Source organism: Lasioglossum baleicum, chromosome 13 (assembly GCF_051020765.1).
Source record: "Lasioglossum baleicum chromosome 13, iyLasBale1, whole genome shotgun sequence".
Taxonomy (NCBI): domain Eukaryota; kingdom Metazoa; phylum Arthropoda; class Insecta; order Hymenoptera; family Halictidae; genus Lasioglossum; species Lasioglossum baleicum.
The window spans coordinates 3,890,061-3,907,267 of NC_134941.1; the positions used below are offsets into that span (position 1 = coordinate 3,890,061).

At 38.7% G+C, this 17,207-nt stretch overlaps 1 protein-coding gene across 2 annotated transcripts in view; it reads left to right on the forward strand.

Annotated features, from left to right (window-relative positions):
- Irsp53 (Insulin receptor substrate 53 kDa) overlaps positions 1-17,207 on the forward strand; it is a 324,468-nt gene that overhangs the window by 21,541 nt on the left and 285,720 nt on the right. For both annotated transcript variants that reach the window (XM_076437170.1, XM_076437171.1), the window contains exon 2: positions 13,051-13,275. In XM_076437170.1, the coding sequence (XP_076293285.1) occupies positions 13,231-13,275 (45 nt within the window). In that variant the 5' untranslated portion in view covers positions 13,051-13,230. The remainder of the gene's footprint in view (positions 1-13,050; positions 13,276-17,207) is intronic.

A 17,207-nucleotide genomic window follows, 5' to 3' on the forward strand; every position in this document is an offset into this window, starting at 1 on the left:
TTTCCCTGCTTGACGTTTTTCAGAAATTAGTAAAAAGTTAATAAATACCTTCAGTTTATATTTAGTAGGATATTCTTATTGAAGAAATATGATTTTTTAAAATATTGTGTCTTGAATTTCTTATTATTGATCACACAAGCCTCATTATCCAGCGTACGTATAAACGAGTAATTAAAATAGATTACTGAAAAGTCAAACCAATTTGACTTCTGAAAATTCCAGAAATAATTATAGCCCACATTAATAATCTGCACACTACTCAGTGGCACTCGAACTATTAACTCTTAGCATAACCCTTTATATTATTAAATATGTTGGTATCTAATCTAATACTAAACAAACATATAAGTATTTTATGAGGTGTTGTATCAATTTCATATCCATAAAATAAAGAAAAATGAAATACAATGAAATTATTCTAAGCCAGAAAAGAAATGTTTAATTTTCAAGTTAAAATAGCTCCGACTGCAAAGGATGAATAATAAATGGTGCAGGACCAGGATCACGTGTACAGCTATCTCTCGGGAAGGTATTAAAATGTAAAATCAATTTTTAACTTTTCGACTGGGAGTAAGCTTCTAAATACATTTGGCATAGTTAATTCGAGTCGGTCCCTCTAATGAATTTTGCTTTCGTTTTCGAGTTTCCGTTCGGTGTACAGTTAAGCAGGACGCAAACAGTTTTTCCATTAATTTTCGCGTGGGTAGGTATCGGGAAACTCCCGCGAACTATTCGCCGGCGTGCCCGGCGCCATTCCCTGTAATTTCATTTTTCGTCGGAGGTTTCCGTGTGCTCCCGACGGAATTTACTTCTATGGCCGGTGTCGCACATTGCCTCCGGACACCCGATCAAATTCCAATTTTTTTTTCGAGCACAGAATTTCACCGCGCCTTTCAGCGCGCTTACGGTCTCGAGGTCGTGCATACGTACGCGCGCACGCTCGCGCTCCGTTCGTGTTTAACCAACAGGTTTGCATTCTACAAATGCCGCAGGAATTACAAGCTCACGGAATGTAACGGATACAGATGCAACGGACGTCGCTGTTTCGACTCTGAGATGCACTAGGCGACGAGCAAAACAGAATTCACGCGCGCCATTGTCTGCTGCATTACGATACTCGGTTGTGACACCGGATATCGTAAAGCGATATCTGCCGTTGCGTAATTCCCTTCTCCCATTTTGATTAGAACGTAAAACGCGGGATTCAAGGTAATCGAAGCTTCCACGACTCTTCTTTTTAAGTTATCGGACCAGCACTCTCTGCGGCCAAGGAATGCGGCCATCCCTTGGCTCGGATTTCATGAATTAATGTGGTTTTGTAAAATCGCACACGATCTACCATGGTAAATTGCCGATGCACTGAGGCTTGCACGAGTCTTCGATCCTTGGTATTAATTAGACCGATTTTGGAATTTAAGGAAAAATTCAACTTTTTTTAAATGGTACATTTTGTTAGTTGTTTAGGCTAGTTGCTAGCCATCTGGAATACTCTTTCAGAGTTTCATTTGAAAATTTCTAAAATTATAGCTCCGAACGTGCGGTCGTACTGAGCAGTACAGTAGAACCTCGCTAGTTGCACCCTCATTTATTGCAGAGAATCCTTGTTCTGTGCGGACTAGCGACTCCCACCATGAGGTGTTCAAAGTTCTGAAACTCTGTGGTTTTTTAGTTGTACAACCTTCATTTCTGCCCGCAGTTTCGGTCCCGTTTTGTACAACGAGCGAGGTACTACTGTAGCAACAGATTATTGAAATTATAATGCGTCTTCCCCAAAGTGAAAATTTAGTAACATTTTTGAAATTATTATCTATGTAGTAGTCATTGATAAAACAGATTTCTGATTCGTATATTTTTCCCTTTTTACGAACAAATGGAGCGAGTATTTATATTTAAGTTCAAATAGCTCTAACTGGTTAAAAAATTGATTTTTTCTGAATTGATTTCAACAAAGATCAGCTTTCAATAGCACAAACGGTGTTTTAATGAAATGGTATTAAAATGGCTCTTCATGCAAATATTTATTTGCTCAAGTTATTTTGTAGAAATAAAAATAAGGAAAAAGTTTTCTAGTTTGAAAGCCCTCTGTAGCAAAGATACAATTATAATTTTATACATTTGGATTAATATGCATAGTTTTTCGTGTTTTGCCAATATGGACGAAGTATTAAAGCAGTGAACATTTTACAGGCACCTATTAAATAATCATGTTTATGGGCTAATTAAAAGAACAATCAGAAGTTTACTACTTGAATGATGTTTTTGTTCGGTAAACAAGAATATTAACTCTGCGTTCAGTTTATAGTCAACTAGGTAGTTGTAATATACACCCCAGCCGTCAAGGATATCTTCATTCATGTCCTCCATTCACTACCGATCGTAACCATTAAAAATATTACTCTATGTAAAGAGCATAACAAACACGGGAGTCACATTCACATTCCATACGAATTCTAATAAAACTATCTAACACAATCTTGAAAATTTACATATTGTTGAAGTAATGTAGAACTGTATAAGCCTTTATATATCTTACAATCAGTAGCAAGAAATACACATTTTCAGCTTGGAATTATTAAATAGGTACGGCAGCGTTCTAAAAGAAAACTAGTAATTTTTTCAATCGCAAATCATATTCACAAAATGTTCTTTTTTAACCTTTTGCACACGAGTGGCGACTTGGAGGCGCCACTACCAATTCTTATAGCATTATTCAAATGGTTAAATTTCTATATTCAATAAATTACTAAACGTATTCAATATTTTAATGAACTACCGAATGTAATGTACGAGGTATTACATCGGTTTTATATCGATAAAATGGAGGAAATTCGGTTTTCGAATTAGAATAGCTCCGAGTGTAAAGGGTTAAATAATGTAGATGCACTAAATACCGATATGAGACATTTTTTACCAAATGAACTGCTAGATCGGCCTACCGGACCACTGTGTAACGCCGCGCTTATAGGAAGCAAGGGTCGCGATACAGCACCTAGTATAATTACCATTAGAATTTCAGAATCTGTCTGTGAAAGTTTCGAAAGCAATTCCTGCATTACGAATACGTCAGACCTATTTTCTTTTCTGCGAATTTTCGCTAATTATTCGTAGAGAAGACAGTTAGTGGCGAGGTCAACGGGATGCTGACAGGCAGCCGATGATCAATAAGCCGTGAAGGAATGCGCACCCGACACGGACAATTTGTTAGAAAGTCGGGAAAAATTGCTGGTCTGAATCAGCAAGGCGCTGGTGGCGAGGACTGATTCATTCATTTCTACGGGGTTTTGCGGTTTTGCATTCGTTACCCGTTTTCAGGGAGCGTTCCTCGTCGATCGAGTAGACACAACGGTGTCGCGGTTTATTCCGTTCGAGTGCGCTTTCCTCTCGCGACTGCATTCTTGCGCTCGCCTATGCGAGAGAGGCCAGGCCGGCCTCGAGAGAAAGATATTGGTTATTTAATGTTATGAAACGACGAGAAGAGAAATTTATCCCCGGCCCCGGAGAAAGGTGGGGCAACGCGGAGCTCGAGGAGCGCTCCTGGAAAAGTGAGAGCCGCGGCGTGTTGATTCGGGAAGACGCACGCGGGTTGTCGACCGCTCCGATAAATATATTCGCTCGCCCAACCTCGTGATGTAACATCGATGCATTTCATAATGAAGAAAGCAACGGAAGGTACGCACGTTCGGTGCTCCTGCCGAAGGTGAATCATTTTAAGTAAATGACCCGTCCACCCGGCGCACAAAAATGCCGCTGTGTTGCTTATTTCCTTTCGTTCTGGCATACGAAGCCTCCTACTTTAAAAAGTTACGTTTACGGGATAGCAAAATCAATATGCCGTACTTAGCAATAAATTGATATTTAATATTTTATGATCTAGCGAGTACTACTACCGTATGCTAATTCGAGTCATCTTTACAAACTGATTTTCCTCGAAGGCAGTTTTCATAAATATTGCCGGAAAAAAGCGGGTTTTATACTACGGCGCACCTCGCCAAAAAATCTGAAAAAATTCAGGAACAATATTTGTAACTATACAGTGATACACCACCAATTCCGAAATCTGCATTTTTCCGGTTTTATTTTTGAAGGTTTTTGTTTTTTTCAACCAGGATTTTCTATTTAAAAATCTGAAATAATTGCTATGTGCATACCTTGGTATTTCACATCTGTTCGATCTTTTTTAGAATTTTTGCTTGTGTCTAAATAGAGAAAATAGACCAAAAACTAATTTGCCGAAAGAATTAAAGAGTACTTGAATATTAAAAATAACGAAATAGTCTAAACAAAAATTGGTTGCCTCTTCAAATAAAATAACACGTAGGTAAATAAGATAATATATTATCTTAACTGTTGTCTTATAAATAATTTACTTGGATAATGCTCAAGTTTGATACAAGAGGTATAATAAGTTGAATGTTCGTTTCTTGAATTTCTCTGCTTCGAAAACTTCGATATAAGACGAAACTCCAACAACTCAATATTCCAGCTCTCTTGAAATTCTGTAGTAATATCAATAGTAAGAGATACGGTACGTTCTGAATATACTCATAGAACATTCTCTCAAGTTCCTAGGTACGAGATATTCCAGATTGATAATAAAAATATTCAGAGCGAATAAGAATTACTAATTGCAAGTCTGATAATTAAGGAAGTATAGCAGACGAATATTAAATGTAAAGTAGTCTGGCGCAATATAACATTGAGATATGAAAATGGAATTTGCAACTGAACCCGAGATTTTTAAATTTGGAACAGAAAATAGAGTAGTTGGAGTATCCGCTTTTGATTCAATGCATCGAAATCTTCCGACGCAGCAATCTGACAAGCTGACGTTGCTCAAATGCACCGAAAGGCGAGTATTCAACGTTTCTTTGTATTCTATATTCCTATCTTCTCTATATTGTCTTCTCGTCGTGCGTGACTTCGCTTCATGCTGGTCAATTGATCAACGAGCTATCCTTCCTGCAGAAATACTTGCTCAATTCTTAAAATTCAATGCATATCCTCCGAAAATAAATGAGTGGAAAGCGTTCGCCAGGGTAAAGAAAGTTATGAAAAATTCATAAAACGTATCTCACAGTAAGCACAATAAATTATTTCTTTAATTTCAGTCTGCGACTAGTTTCAATTACAACTTAAAAATTATTCGATCAAACAAATCAAATGTCTACCATTCTAATTGTTTATAATGTGAAAAATACTCACATTGACGATTAAGGAAAATGCAATGATAAATGATGGATACGTTTGTTTTTTCATAATGTACGAAACATCGTTTGAAATATTAAAAATAATACGTAATATAAAATTAATATCATTATTTTTTAATACATGTGTAATACTATTTTTCGTATATTAATATACGCTCAAATAATTCATGGAACAATTATATACACTACAGATTGAACGAAGCTTCTACTTATCAAGAAAAGATTGTTCCTCAAAATCGTCTGAATTTTATTTGGAAAATCGTGCTTAGATAATTACGTATCAAGGTATGCGCTGCGGCGGAAATGGAATAAGTACCCCAAGTTTACGTTGATACGAGAAAACGTCCGACCCGACTGGCGCAGCAAATGAAATTCCGAAAGTTTGTATCATGCGTGGAACAAGCCTAGCACATGTGATTAGAGAGATTAAAGGGAAACATTTTATCGTAAACGTTTCAAGCGAATTTAATTCACCTGAAAGCTTTCGGAGGGGTATCTCGCGGCATTTCGAAAGTTACTACAAAATTCACTTTGCGACTGGGGAGTTGTGCGATTGCAATATATTCGATAGAACGATTCAGTTCTCGTGCTTTCATCGTGGACCAGGTAGCCGGATCTTTCGTTTCGTTTTCCGAAAATCATTCAATTATGGATCCGGGGCGAGCCCGCCACCTGGACCATTCTGTATTCATTTTTAATTATATCGGTTCACCAGTCCTTTCCCATTGATTAATTACTACTCCATTTCATATCCTGTAAAAGACTGTGGCGCGATTAAACCACACCAAGCAGATTTTCCTCCATTAGCAGAATTTTTTGTGCGTTATTTTTCAATGTACAGTGATGCATGTAATCCGTGTGTGGCAATAGAGTGTGTTATCAGTGATCCTTTATGGTGTTAATTAATGAAATAATTGTCAGAAACAACCAAACGAGTTGTTTCATTTTGATACGTATTTCATATATAAAACTTTAGGAGACTCCATAACTATCGCGGAAATCTCTACCGTAACTGTCCAAATTTTATCCCCACCACTGGGGGATCCCCCATAAACTCAGTCAAGCGTTAAACACGCTCGACGACCGAGCCAGCGCAGGGTAGATTGCAACTTTTCTAATTTTTTATTTTTTTACATAATTTGTACCATCGTATTCGTCTCGTTTTTCTAATTGAAATGACACGAAACACGATATAGTTACAATCACGATTACTTGTGTAACAAGCGATTAAAGTTTCGGGTGCGAAAGAGGACGGCGAATGAAAAAGAAAGAATGGAACATCTCTACTAGAATTATCGCTCGGCAGATCCGACGATATGACACAGACATACAACTGTATTGTCGTTCCTCAGTCGTATTCTCGGTTCATGTCTGACACTTTCTCACTGATCATTCACTGATTAGTGGCTTGTACAGTGAGTTACCTTACCAACAATTGTTTTGTTCATATTTGTTTTATCTACATCTTATTTGTGAGTCTCCTCGAAAATATTCCGGGTTTATTTCGACAGTCGTTAAGGCGATCAGTTCAAACCGCTGGCCCTTCGGAAGTTCAATAAAATGATAAACCATTCCTTCGGGCAAGTAGCTCCGCGACTAATTGATTGGATTCCATCGGCTTTGCGACCGGTAGAGATCCGCGGCGAGAAATCGACCGCAAGTACGGTTATCTTTCTTCCAAAGCTGTGGTACTGACGGATGGAGCGAGTTGGTACGGTTAATATTTTTCACCGTCGAGGGACCGGAATGAAAGAGAAAGGGGATAGAGGTCTCTCCGCGCGGAGTCGCGGAAGAACCGAAATAATTACTACGGTTTCGAAGGAAATGGAAATGTATCGACAGGTTAGAGATGGGGGTGGAGGGGTGCGAAAAGTAGGATGGGGAGAGATTTTATCGCGGAGACCGTGGTTGCGTTTCCCTGATCACTCGGGAATATTAATCCAGAAATTTTCTCATCTTCCGCGAGTAATCGGTTCTTCATCTTCGCTCGTGCGAGAAGTCACGCGACAATGAGCCGGTTTCGTGAGCTGTAAAAATAAACAGAAAAAGAGGAGGAAGCGGAGCCGAGTAGGAGGTGGAGAAGAAGAAGGGAAAAGAAGAGACGGAAAGAGATCATTAAATCTTCTTCTTCATTCTCCCAGCGAGCCCGGTCTCTCGCGGCAGCAGCCGCCGCCGCCGCGCCATGCTTTCACGTTTTCTCGATCCGGAGCTGCTCTCGAATCAGGTTGAACGGCGAGCGAGCGAGCGAGCGAGCTAGCGAGTGACTCTCGATCGTCGATCCGTGACACCTTAAGCGTGTCTCTACGTAGACACACGCTTAGCACAGATCCGCGTCGAGAAATAAAACGGCGAAGTTATGCCGCTTTTTCCGCCCTGCTCTCTCCCTCCGCGCGCGATCACCGCGTACGTACATACCGGGTGTCCTTGCGGAATGAAAGTACCCTGGAAAACGCGACCCCTCCTTCCACCTATGAGTAACACCGGCAGCCGAGAGCGTTAGGATATGTCCACACTGACAATGAGGAACTTAATCAGAGATTTGAGGTCTCGGTTGCCTGGCATCGTACACGGTCGCACTGTTGAGGCTTTCGAGTGGATGCCCTGTTTTAGTGAAATTGTTTTCTCAATGTTTCGCAAGAATTGCAGCTAGTTTCCTCAAGGGGTTGAAGACACATTGGTGTATGCCTTGTGGTGATACTCGAGTTGGAGTTCCGTCAGCGACTATGGGTCAGATGATGAATTAAAAATCTCCTTTCGGTTGGTGATTAATAAACCGAGACATAAGCATCTCAAGTATATTGGAGCTACACCCCAAGGCACACTCCAGTATCAGCATGCCTTCAAACCCTTGATGAAGCTAGCTGCAATGCTGGCGAAATGTTGGGAAGATAATTCTACCAGGTTCAGACCCGAAAGTCTTAAAAGTGAAAACTGAACGTGGAACCCTTCTGTCGCCCAGCGTGCTCCCAAACGATCCCAACGATATGCATTTATGATAAAATTGGGTATGTGCAGTTTAAGACAGAAGAACAATTAACAGAATTTAGGAATATCAATGCTCCTCTTAACCTTTTTCGAGGCCCGGGGTGCCACTATTGCGGTCAAGTTCTTGATGTCTTCTAATGTTGTTATTGTTTTAAATTTTCTACTATATTGAATTTGATCATAAATGCATCAAATCCAGTCTAATAATGACTTATCAACAGATAGACGACACTTAAAACTTTATACGCTTCTCAAATACAGACCTAGAATATCTAGTTCAACACATTGATCCTATTGTACATAAAGCAGATACAAATCGTAGATATTCCTGTCTTCTATAATCTTTAATTAACTTGACAACGAGATCATTATCCCACTTTACTGCTCCAGATTGTACAATATGTAGAGTGCGTCGGTATCAACGTCGATAATGTGTAAATCGGAATTTGTAAACCAGAATACACGCTAGATAAACATTTGACTCTGTTGTTATGCATAGATATCGGATTTCATGAATTTATAATGAACACGAGTTGGTGAAGCTTAAAATGGTGAAAACATTACAAAAAGATCATTAGCTCATAACTCATTGCACTACGGTTTTCTTTACATCTAGAATGTAATTAGAACATCTTTGTCGTTTTAATGTCCTAGTAGAAAAATAAAATTAATATTGTCCGTATTCCTACGTTTTGACTAGTGATTAATAGAGTGTGGATCTCTTTATGCAAAATAAAAATTTTCCATGTCAACTGTGATATACCGAAGTTGAATGAAAATGTATATATTTGCTCTTTTCATCATCTTAAAAAGTCGAAAATGATATAACAACATCCTTAAAATATCCTTAAAATTCCTCTAATATGTTTTCAGTTTTCCATTGACCTATTCATTTTCGTCATAAATGACTTGATATTGTAAGGCAAAGGGGATTAGAACAGAAAGCAAATTATTATTTAGTTTCTGTTTCTTGCAATCGAGGGAAATTCAATTGCTTGCACAAAACTTTATTTTGCATAAAAACCCACAACCTATAGCCACGAGTTCCTGTGTGTTCCTGTTAGCCGTTTCGAATGAAAATACGAACTAGCTTGAAGAAACACCGCGCAGCAAGCGGCGATTTTTTCAAGAAACACAGAACATCAACAAAGTTGCTCTCTGTTGCTCCAGTGTGGACGTAGCGTTAGGTTGTTGAAGCGCGAGGCCTTGCTGACGAAGGCCTTGCTGCTCGAAACACTCTCCTCTCTCTCTGCTTTCACAAACGGAAAACTTTTGAAACGGTTTTCTGACCGGGTAGAGTGCCATGTGGACACTTGGCACAGCGCGGCCCGCGAACACGCCGCCATCCTTTTTTCCACACTGCTCTCGGTTAAATGAAACCCGACTATGTTTCTTCGTATGAATTGCTAATGCGCGGAAGTTCCGCGGAGAAATTTGTTTTGCACCGTTATGAAAATTAATTGCTTGCATGAGAACGCGTGTTCCGCCGAGACTCGAGAACTTCTTTAGTCCCGCGGACTATTTTGTTAATTACTTTGATGATGGACGGTTTCAAGCGAGCTAGGAAGTCCTTTTTTTCTGGAAATTCTTCGTTCGTGGTAGGCACTTAGCCGAGGGTCGTAATTGCGGCTTGATCGAATAGTTTTTGAAACTAACAAACTCTAGTTTTTCGAAGGCTACTTTCTTCTTTCTTCTAATTGTTAATAGACTGCGGATTCTTATCCAAAATCTCTAGAGCTTTTTCTTGTAATAGGCTTACTTGAAAATAGTATAACATTAGCTGTAAAGTGTTCTCATGTTTTTACTGTTTTGTGTTTTTTCTACTCATTCGGTAATTGTGGATGGTAGTTGTGACTTGATTGAATAGTTTCCGAAACTGATGCAAACAAAATTAATTTTTGAAAGACTATTTTCTTATTCTAGACTATTCTCTCCATTTTCTATAATTAGGAAAAGTAAACGAAGTAATTCTGTTTGAATTTACATTTAAAGAATTTTGAAACAATGTTGTGTTATTTACAACTAAACAAAATTTTATTTAGTAATGTATTCAGCATAGATATTCCTCCATAAAGTACGAAAATATATTTCAATCAAACAAAACTTCCACTTTGATTGCTTTACACTTGACGTGTAAAGGTCATGCATTAGGTGATTGCAAAAGTTCATGCTCGATATCCAGAGACCTCAATACCTTCTTTGAAGTAAAACCACGCAATTTTTATAAAAAAGAAATGCACCAAATTGTAAAATGTTGGAATACAATTATAGAAAATAGTAGTAACTATGTATACTGTCATTGGTACACTGCTCGTTTTATGTGTTTATAAGTAGCAAAAATGGATGAATGAAAAACAAAACTCTAAATTGATTAAAAGTATTTCAAAATCTTACATTATTTTCGACTTGCCAAAATGATTGTTATCTAGCTTCCACTTCCTACGATCAAAACATTTTTATTTTGCTAAAAAACCCACAGTAAAACAATTGCTTCACACTGGAACTACCCAACTATTCACAATTCACAATAACTAGTTCGTGATTCTTTCATTCAATGATTATTGAAATAATGAAGATGTTTTTTATATAATTATTGTATAAATTTGTTGGTACGGATTAATGAATCTGAATACAGGATTGTATATAAATAGTCTCACTAAATATTTAGTAATATACATATTTGTGAGGTTAAACTGTGACGACCAACTGTGTACGCCGATCGATCCAGAGGGCGGTAGATCCTTTAAGGCAGTATCCCCTTCATGATACCCTTTAAGAGAGAGAGAGAGAGAGAGATAGAGATACTATCCCATTTTCATTATTTCAATAAACTTTATGAATTGGGATGCAGAATACATTACAAATTCTACGGACTACACTGAATGCAGTTCTGTTATTTTATAAAACAATACAAATTAGGCACAATTAATGCTTCTAGCGTTAATAAAATTGTTATTTTAAAATATAACCGTTTGTATTTTATTTTCAACTGGACCACGAACCATATAATTCATAAATTGGGATGCAGAGTACACTACAAATTTTACAGAGACTATAATAAATGCAGTTCTGTTATTTTATAAAACAATACAAATTAGGCACAATTAATGCTTGGCAGTTCTAGCGTTAACAAAACTTATTTTAAAATATAACCGTTTGTATTTTATTTTCAACTGAGGCACGAATCATATTATATAATTTACTAGTTGGGATGCAGAGTGCACTACAAATTTTACACAGTTCTCTTATTTTTTTAAATAATACAAATTAGGCACAATTAATGGTTGGCAGTACTAGCGTTAATAAAACTGTTATTTTAAAGTATAACCGTTTGTATTTTATTTTCAACTGGGCCACGAACCATAGTATATTGTAGTTGGACAATTACTATAAAAATTACAGTAGTAGGTCGAGTAGTGTAGTACAAATTTACGAGTGTAAAAGCAATAAAAAAGAACATTGTTGATCGCCATACAAGTTACCAGTTGTCAGAACATGTTTTCGAAATTTCGGTTCCCGCAGCGGCACGACCGGCCGCCGGAATTGCTAATGCAATTACGCGAAAGTGTGAGATAATGATATGCGCTGGGTATTATGCGTGTTCCCGATTCACTAATCGCGGGTTTGATAATGCGATTCGCATTGATCGCTGCGGAGGAACATAAATTCTCCCTCAAAAACAAACGTGTACTCAATCATATGTATCTAACAAGATCTAACAAGATCTAACATTGGATCGTCGTTCTGAAACAGGCGAGGAATTAACAAAGCGTTTTGACGCGGATCAACTAGCGTGGAGAGAGGGAAACTGGAGCGAAAACTGGCTGGAACTTGTGAAACGAAAAAGGACCGTTCCGCGGTGTGCGACGTTCTTGGCACTCGTTTTCATTAAGCACGCAGAACGAGATGCTGGAAGTCCTTCACATTGCGCGATGAGAATCTTAATGCGATAGCATTAACATAAAAACATCGTAGAGTCCGTCGGCCAAGATTTTGTAAATTGTTATTCTAAATGCGACGGTTACTCGTGAATTATTGCACCCAGCCTGGCACCGTTGCAGACAGATAATTCGTACATTTTCATTGCCCCTTACGAGAACCTCCTCCCGACGAATAGCACTTAAATTCACTTAGCGCTATATCAGCTTGATGCATTAGCATGGTTGCCAACTGCCTTCGACTTTGTTAAGCCTCTTTATATTAATTTGAATACGCCGCCTAGCTCGAATCGTCATTTTCCACGGCGACACGCTACTATGGCCTCGCTCCGTATCGTCGCTCGCAGATTTCGGGGACTTATCTGGGATTTGGATTGCGTTCAGCCTCTTAAAGTTTATTACGATTCTAGCGCAATGTTTATTTCATCGGCGTGCATGATGTTAGTATACTTTTGATAGCGTTATTGTACAAACAGTCATCAAATAATTATGAACATATGCATTCTCACGCATGCGCGCCCAATCGATATTATGAGGAAAAAGTAGTGGGGTAGTGGTAATATGGCGGGAAAGTGCTGAAACAATCTGTTCCGGCAAAGAGACTCCAAACATGTGTAAATATACTCACAAACATGTGTATATACATACAAACATGTTACATTTTTATTCTTTACAACCAGATCATAACAATTATTAAAAATTTCGCACGGTGCTCAAGGCATCCAATTTTATTTAGAATTTCACTTTACTGGTACCAAAATGGCCGCGCATGCGCAAGAAACCATAACTGACATCTCATCACTGGTTGAGTTTCAAAACGCGATTTGCTCCTCCGTGAATGTCGCAAGGTACCGTGTCCCGGATCACTCAATCACCACCGGAGGCGTTATTGCTAAACGAATTTCCATCTTTAATTTCAGGTGCGGTGGTGGTGAATCCAGCAGGTTTCAGAAGGAAAGGTTATCGGCTTCCGTTCTGAAAACGATCGACTTCGCGAAAGTGGAGCGGCTACGAGAGATCCGGTTTCGGAAGGTCGGAAAAATATGAGCATCTCGTAAAGTCGGTTAAAGTGCAGCTTTCAGACACCGAAGGGGTACACCATGGAGACCGAAGAACTCACTAGGCTCGTAGATGAGATCTACAAGGTAAGCGTCCAATCGCATCGATCTCTAGATCGCCTTTTGCTCACGACATTCTCGGTTTCTCTTCCATCGTAACGCGAATAGAAACCGAGCGCAAAGAAATGAGACAGATTCGTTTTATACGACTTCTCAGTAAGCTGTACTCCTTTCCTCTGCCATGTTTTATTTACCAGATCAAGCATTTTCACGTTAATAACACTAACCTGTCATCGGAAAAGATTACATGATTCGTTCATAATTATAAGTCTTATCTTCGATTAAGTAGGCTACATAAAGTGGTTTAATTTATTGATGATGTTGTTTTTATTAGTTTAATCGTGTAATTAGCGACTCAAAAATACACGAGTTAGATAGATATTTATTTCTTCTTTTTAATATGTAACTGACATAAAAATGAAATGATACAATTGATTATATTATTTCACAGTATTTCTGACTTATAAATTCGGAGTTTATCAACGAAGAACCAACTGAAACTTAAAGGCAAGAATTAATTCAGAGTAACCCTAGGATTAAGTTTAATCAGAAGATTAACATTGATGTCAAAGAGGAAGGTCAAACTATAGCTGCCATGAAATTTACGAACATTGTCGTATATTTCCGTTAATTCTAAATTCCAAAATATTGTCCTGATTATTTATTTATTTAATTGATGCCGTAAACCAAGTCTGGTTTATATAGCATACATTAGTATAACACTTTACAAATAATAATGAAGTATATTTCGTTATGTAAAGTTAAATTAATATGAACGGTACACGCTAAATCCTAATCTTACATTTCTTGAGGAAGTTAAAAATAAATATTAGCGCTGTAATGTCTCGCACGCTTAGAAATAAATTAATAATGTAGGGAGGGTAGAATTTACGATTGAGGAGCAGTTCTAACAAGGTTTTAAGGTTAAGCTTTAAGGTTTTAATTCAAATAACTCGGAATGGTTATAGTGAGGGTAGTTTGTACACGAAATATTGTTCATGTTTCCAAGTCTCCATTAAATTGAAACCACGACAGGAGATATCTCTGACAGATAGTCTTTGAGGCAACCTCAACAGTGCAGAGCAATATCGCGGAATCCTCGAAATTCGTTTTCTCACATTCTAATTCCAACCTGCCGCACATTTTCCTACGGTTCGCGGAGAAACACGAATTACCCTGACCCTCGTTCCGTCCCGTCTACGGATATCCCCGCGATTATACTCTAGCCTCGAGCCAACGAATTTTCCGGTGGGTCTCGTCATGCGGATAGGCACGCCTCTGTATACACCAAGATACTTCGGTCACGTGTCACTCGATAAATGCGGAATAATGAAAAACGGGTTTCCGCGCCGTGCGCCTCCGTGTAGATACAAGCTTTCTCTTCAATCATCGGATTTGTAAACGAATTTTGTATCTGCATCCCCCCTTTTTCACTTGCCTCTTCTTCGGGCCGTGTAAGGAGAATCGCGAGGGGTTAAACATTTACTCTTTACTTGTTTGAAATGTAGTGGGGGATGCTTCGTCTAGACTTAAAAATTCATTTCCCATACCATAAATGCAAAATTTTCTTAAAACTGTACTAAACGAGTTGAGACTTTTTGACATTTTAGAAGAATTAGTCACTCCCACAGATTTTAATTATTCATAGTTGTCCATTTTACCACGATATTCGAAATTAAGAGGTTCAAGTAGTACCGAATGGTTGCTAGATTACCTGTGTAAGAGGGCAACTGATCAAACGACGCCACGAACCGAAGGATCCTAGCAGAGCAAAAATTAAAGCAGGCCGGATACCTCGAGCGATTCCCTAATCGCGGGAACCAATTTCACGGGAAATTTATTTCCCAGTTGTGGCAGTCAATTTTCCTCCGGCCGTGACACGAGTAATCCGCCAGAAACCAGCAACAGCAGCAGGCAGAGCGAACGCGCAGCAGCGTCTTTCCCGCGCGTTGCATTATAACTTGAAAAGCTCGGGAGCCGGTTGGAGTGTACAAAACTGTTTCGCCGCTCCCGGCTGCGCATCGCGTAGTTAATCCATCTATTTACCCCCGCGTACTTATCCAGCTGTCTGTCTCGAAAACGCGCGTTCACGCGAGAAGCCCCGTAGACACGCTTACCGCAGAATTTCTTGATAATTAGGTGTCGCCCCGGAAAATTATCCGTCGCGAATACAAGCGGCTTCCACGGCGGGAGGGGGGGGCGTCGTCGGACGGCGCGAGAGGGAGTCGTAAGTGGTGGATGGAGCTCACGGGAGCGAGAATGATTAGGCGGAAGGTAATCTTATTAGTCGTTCGGCAGTCAAGCTTTCCTTTAAACTCCGTCACCCTTCGGGGACCCCCCTTCGTGCCCCCCGGTATCCCTCTAGACCCCCTCACAGACCCTGTCGACGTCTTTCGTGCCACGAAACTCAGGTCTACACCATTATCCCTCCAGACGCAGCCGGTTACGCGAACTAATGACAAATATTCCAAGGAAAATGCGAAAACGAACGAAGAGACGCCGTCTAATAGTAATGATAGCTGTCAGCTTATATCGGCTTACATGCTTCCGGCTCCTTTTCCACAATCTACTTTCCCTACTTTGATGTTTATTAAGCTGCACCGATGCTGTTATTGCTGGTGGATGTGTTGGTGGAGGCAGAGGCATCGCTTCTTTGAATCGAGCGTGTCTATTCTACGCGCTCGTATCAAATATATCTTCCCGAATATTTTAAATAGTAAAAGAGACAGCCTACTATAGAAGTTAAAAATCATGAACATTTACCTAGTTATTTATTATAACTTTAGGTGATAAGAATGTATTTAATGAATCTGCTGTTAACAGCAGACTTCTGACTGACATTACAATTACAAACGATTGCTGTCTGAATTTGAAACCCTCTTCTCATCACATTTGAACTCATACATAACAAAATGGAAATCAATACAAATGAAGGATAAAGCAGTAGGTGTAGTAAAGAGAAAGGGGAGATAACCTTTGAATCATGTTATCGATTTAAATTATTTTTCGAAACACACAGCATTCGATTTGAGTATATGTATCTCTGATAGGGATTATGAAGTATCAACTTCATAAATTTGTTAAATGTATTTGCATAGTATATTTAGTTTAATATAGAATTGTTTACTATTTTAAAAATGAAATTTCTACTATACAATCTTTGATATCTAATACAACTTTAGCAATACATAAATGCCATGAGAGAGAGAATTTATTACAAAATTAAAACACTAAAACGTAATACGAAACTACATTATTCTCATGTTGCATTTACAAATAAGAGATGAAAAAAGTTTGACAGCACAAAGAGTTAACAACAACGGTGTTAAATATGCTGAATCTCGCCCACTCACGCCGTCGTGATTCTCATTATCTCGCACGAGCATTTGCAAACACAATACTATTCCTTTCTTTTCCTCTTCCTTTTACTTTTAGCTATTATGTTCACAATAGAGACACACACACAATTCGTCTTATTTAATTGAGAAATTAGGTAAAAGATGTAATCAGGAAATGTGTCTAGAATTTTCTATATACAATCTATAAAAAAGCGTCATATCACGTAATCATTACTGCAACACTGCTAGTATGCAACAAGTTATGATTACCTGTTATTCTGGTATTAACGTATTAAAGTAATTAAATTTCTTACACGTTCTCCGTGTTAATCCGAGCAACAAAGAACATTCCGAGGAGCTCGTGAAAGCTAAAAATCAAGACTCTGAACTCTGCCGTACAAAGATAAATGGAAAAGTGGCAGTGAAGTGTAATTACTTCTTTTTTCGACGATTCTCGTGCAGCCGTAACAAGTTCTTAACGATCTGCGTGTCGATGAACGGGTGGAAGAGGGCTGAGGATTCAAGAATGCTTGACGAGGTAGCTACAGTTTCGTATTGTCGTTTTTCGTCAAACGTTGCTGCTGAAATAAAGCGACCAATAAAATCACAACGAAACTAGAA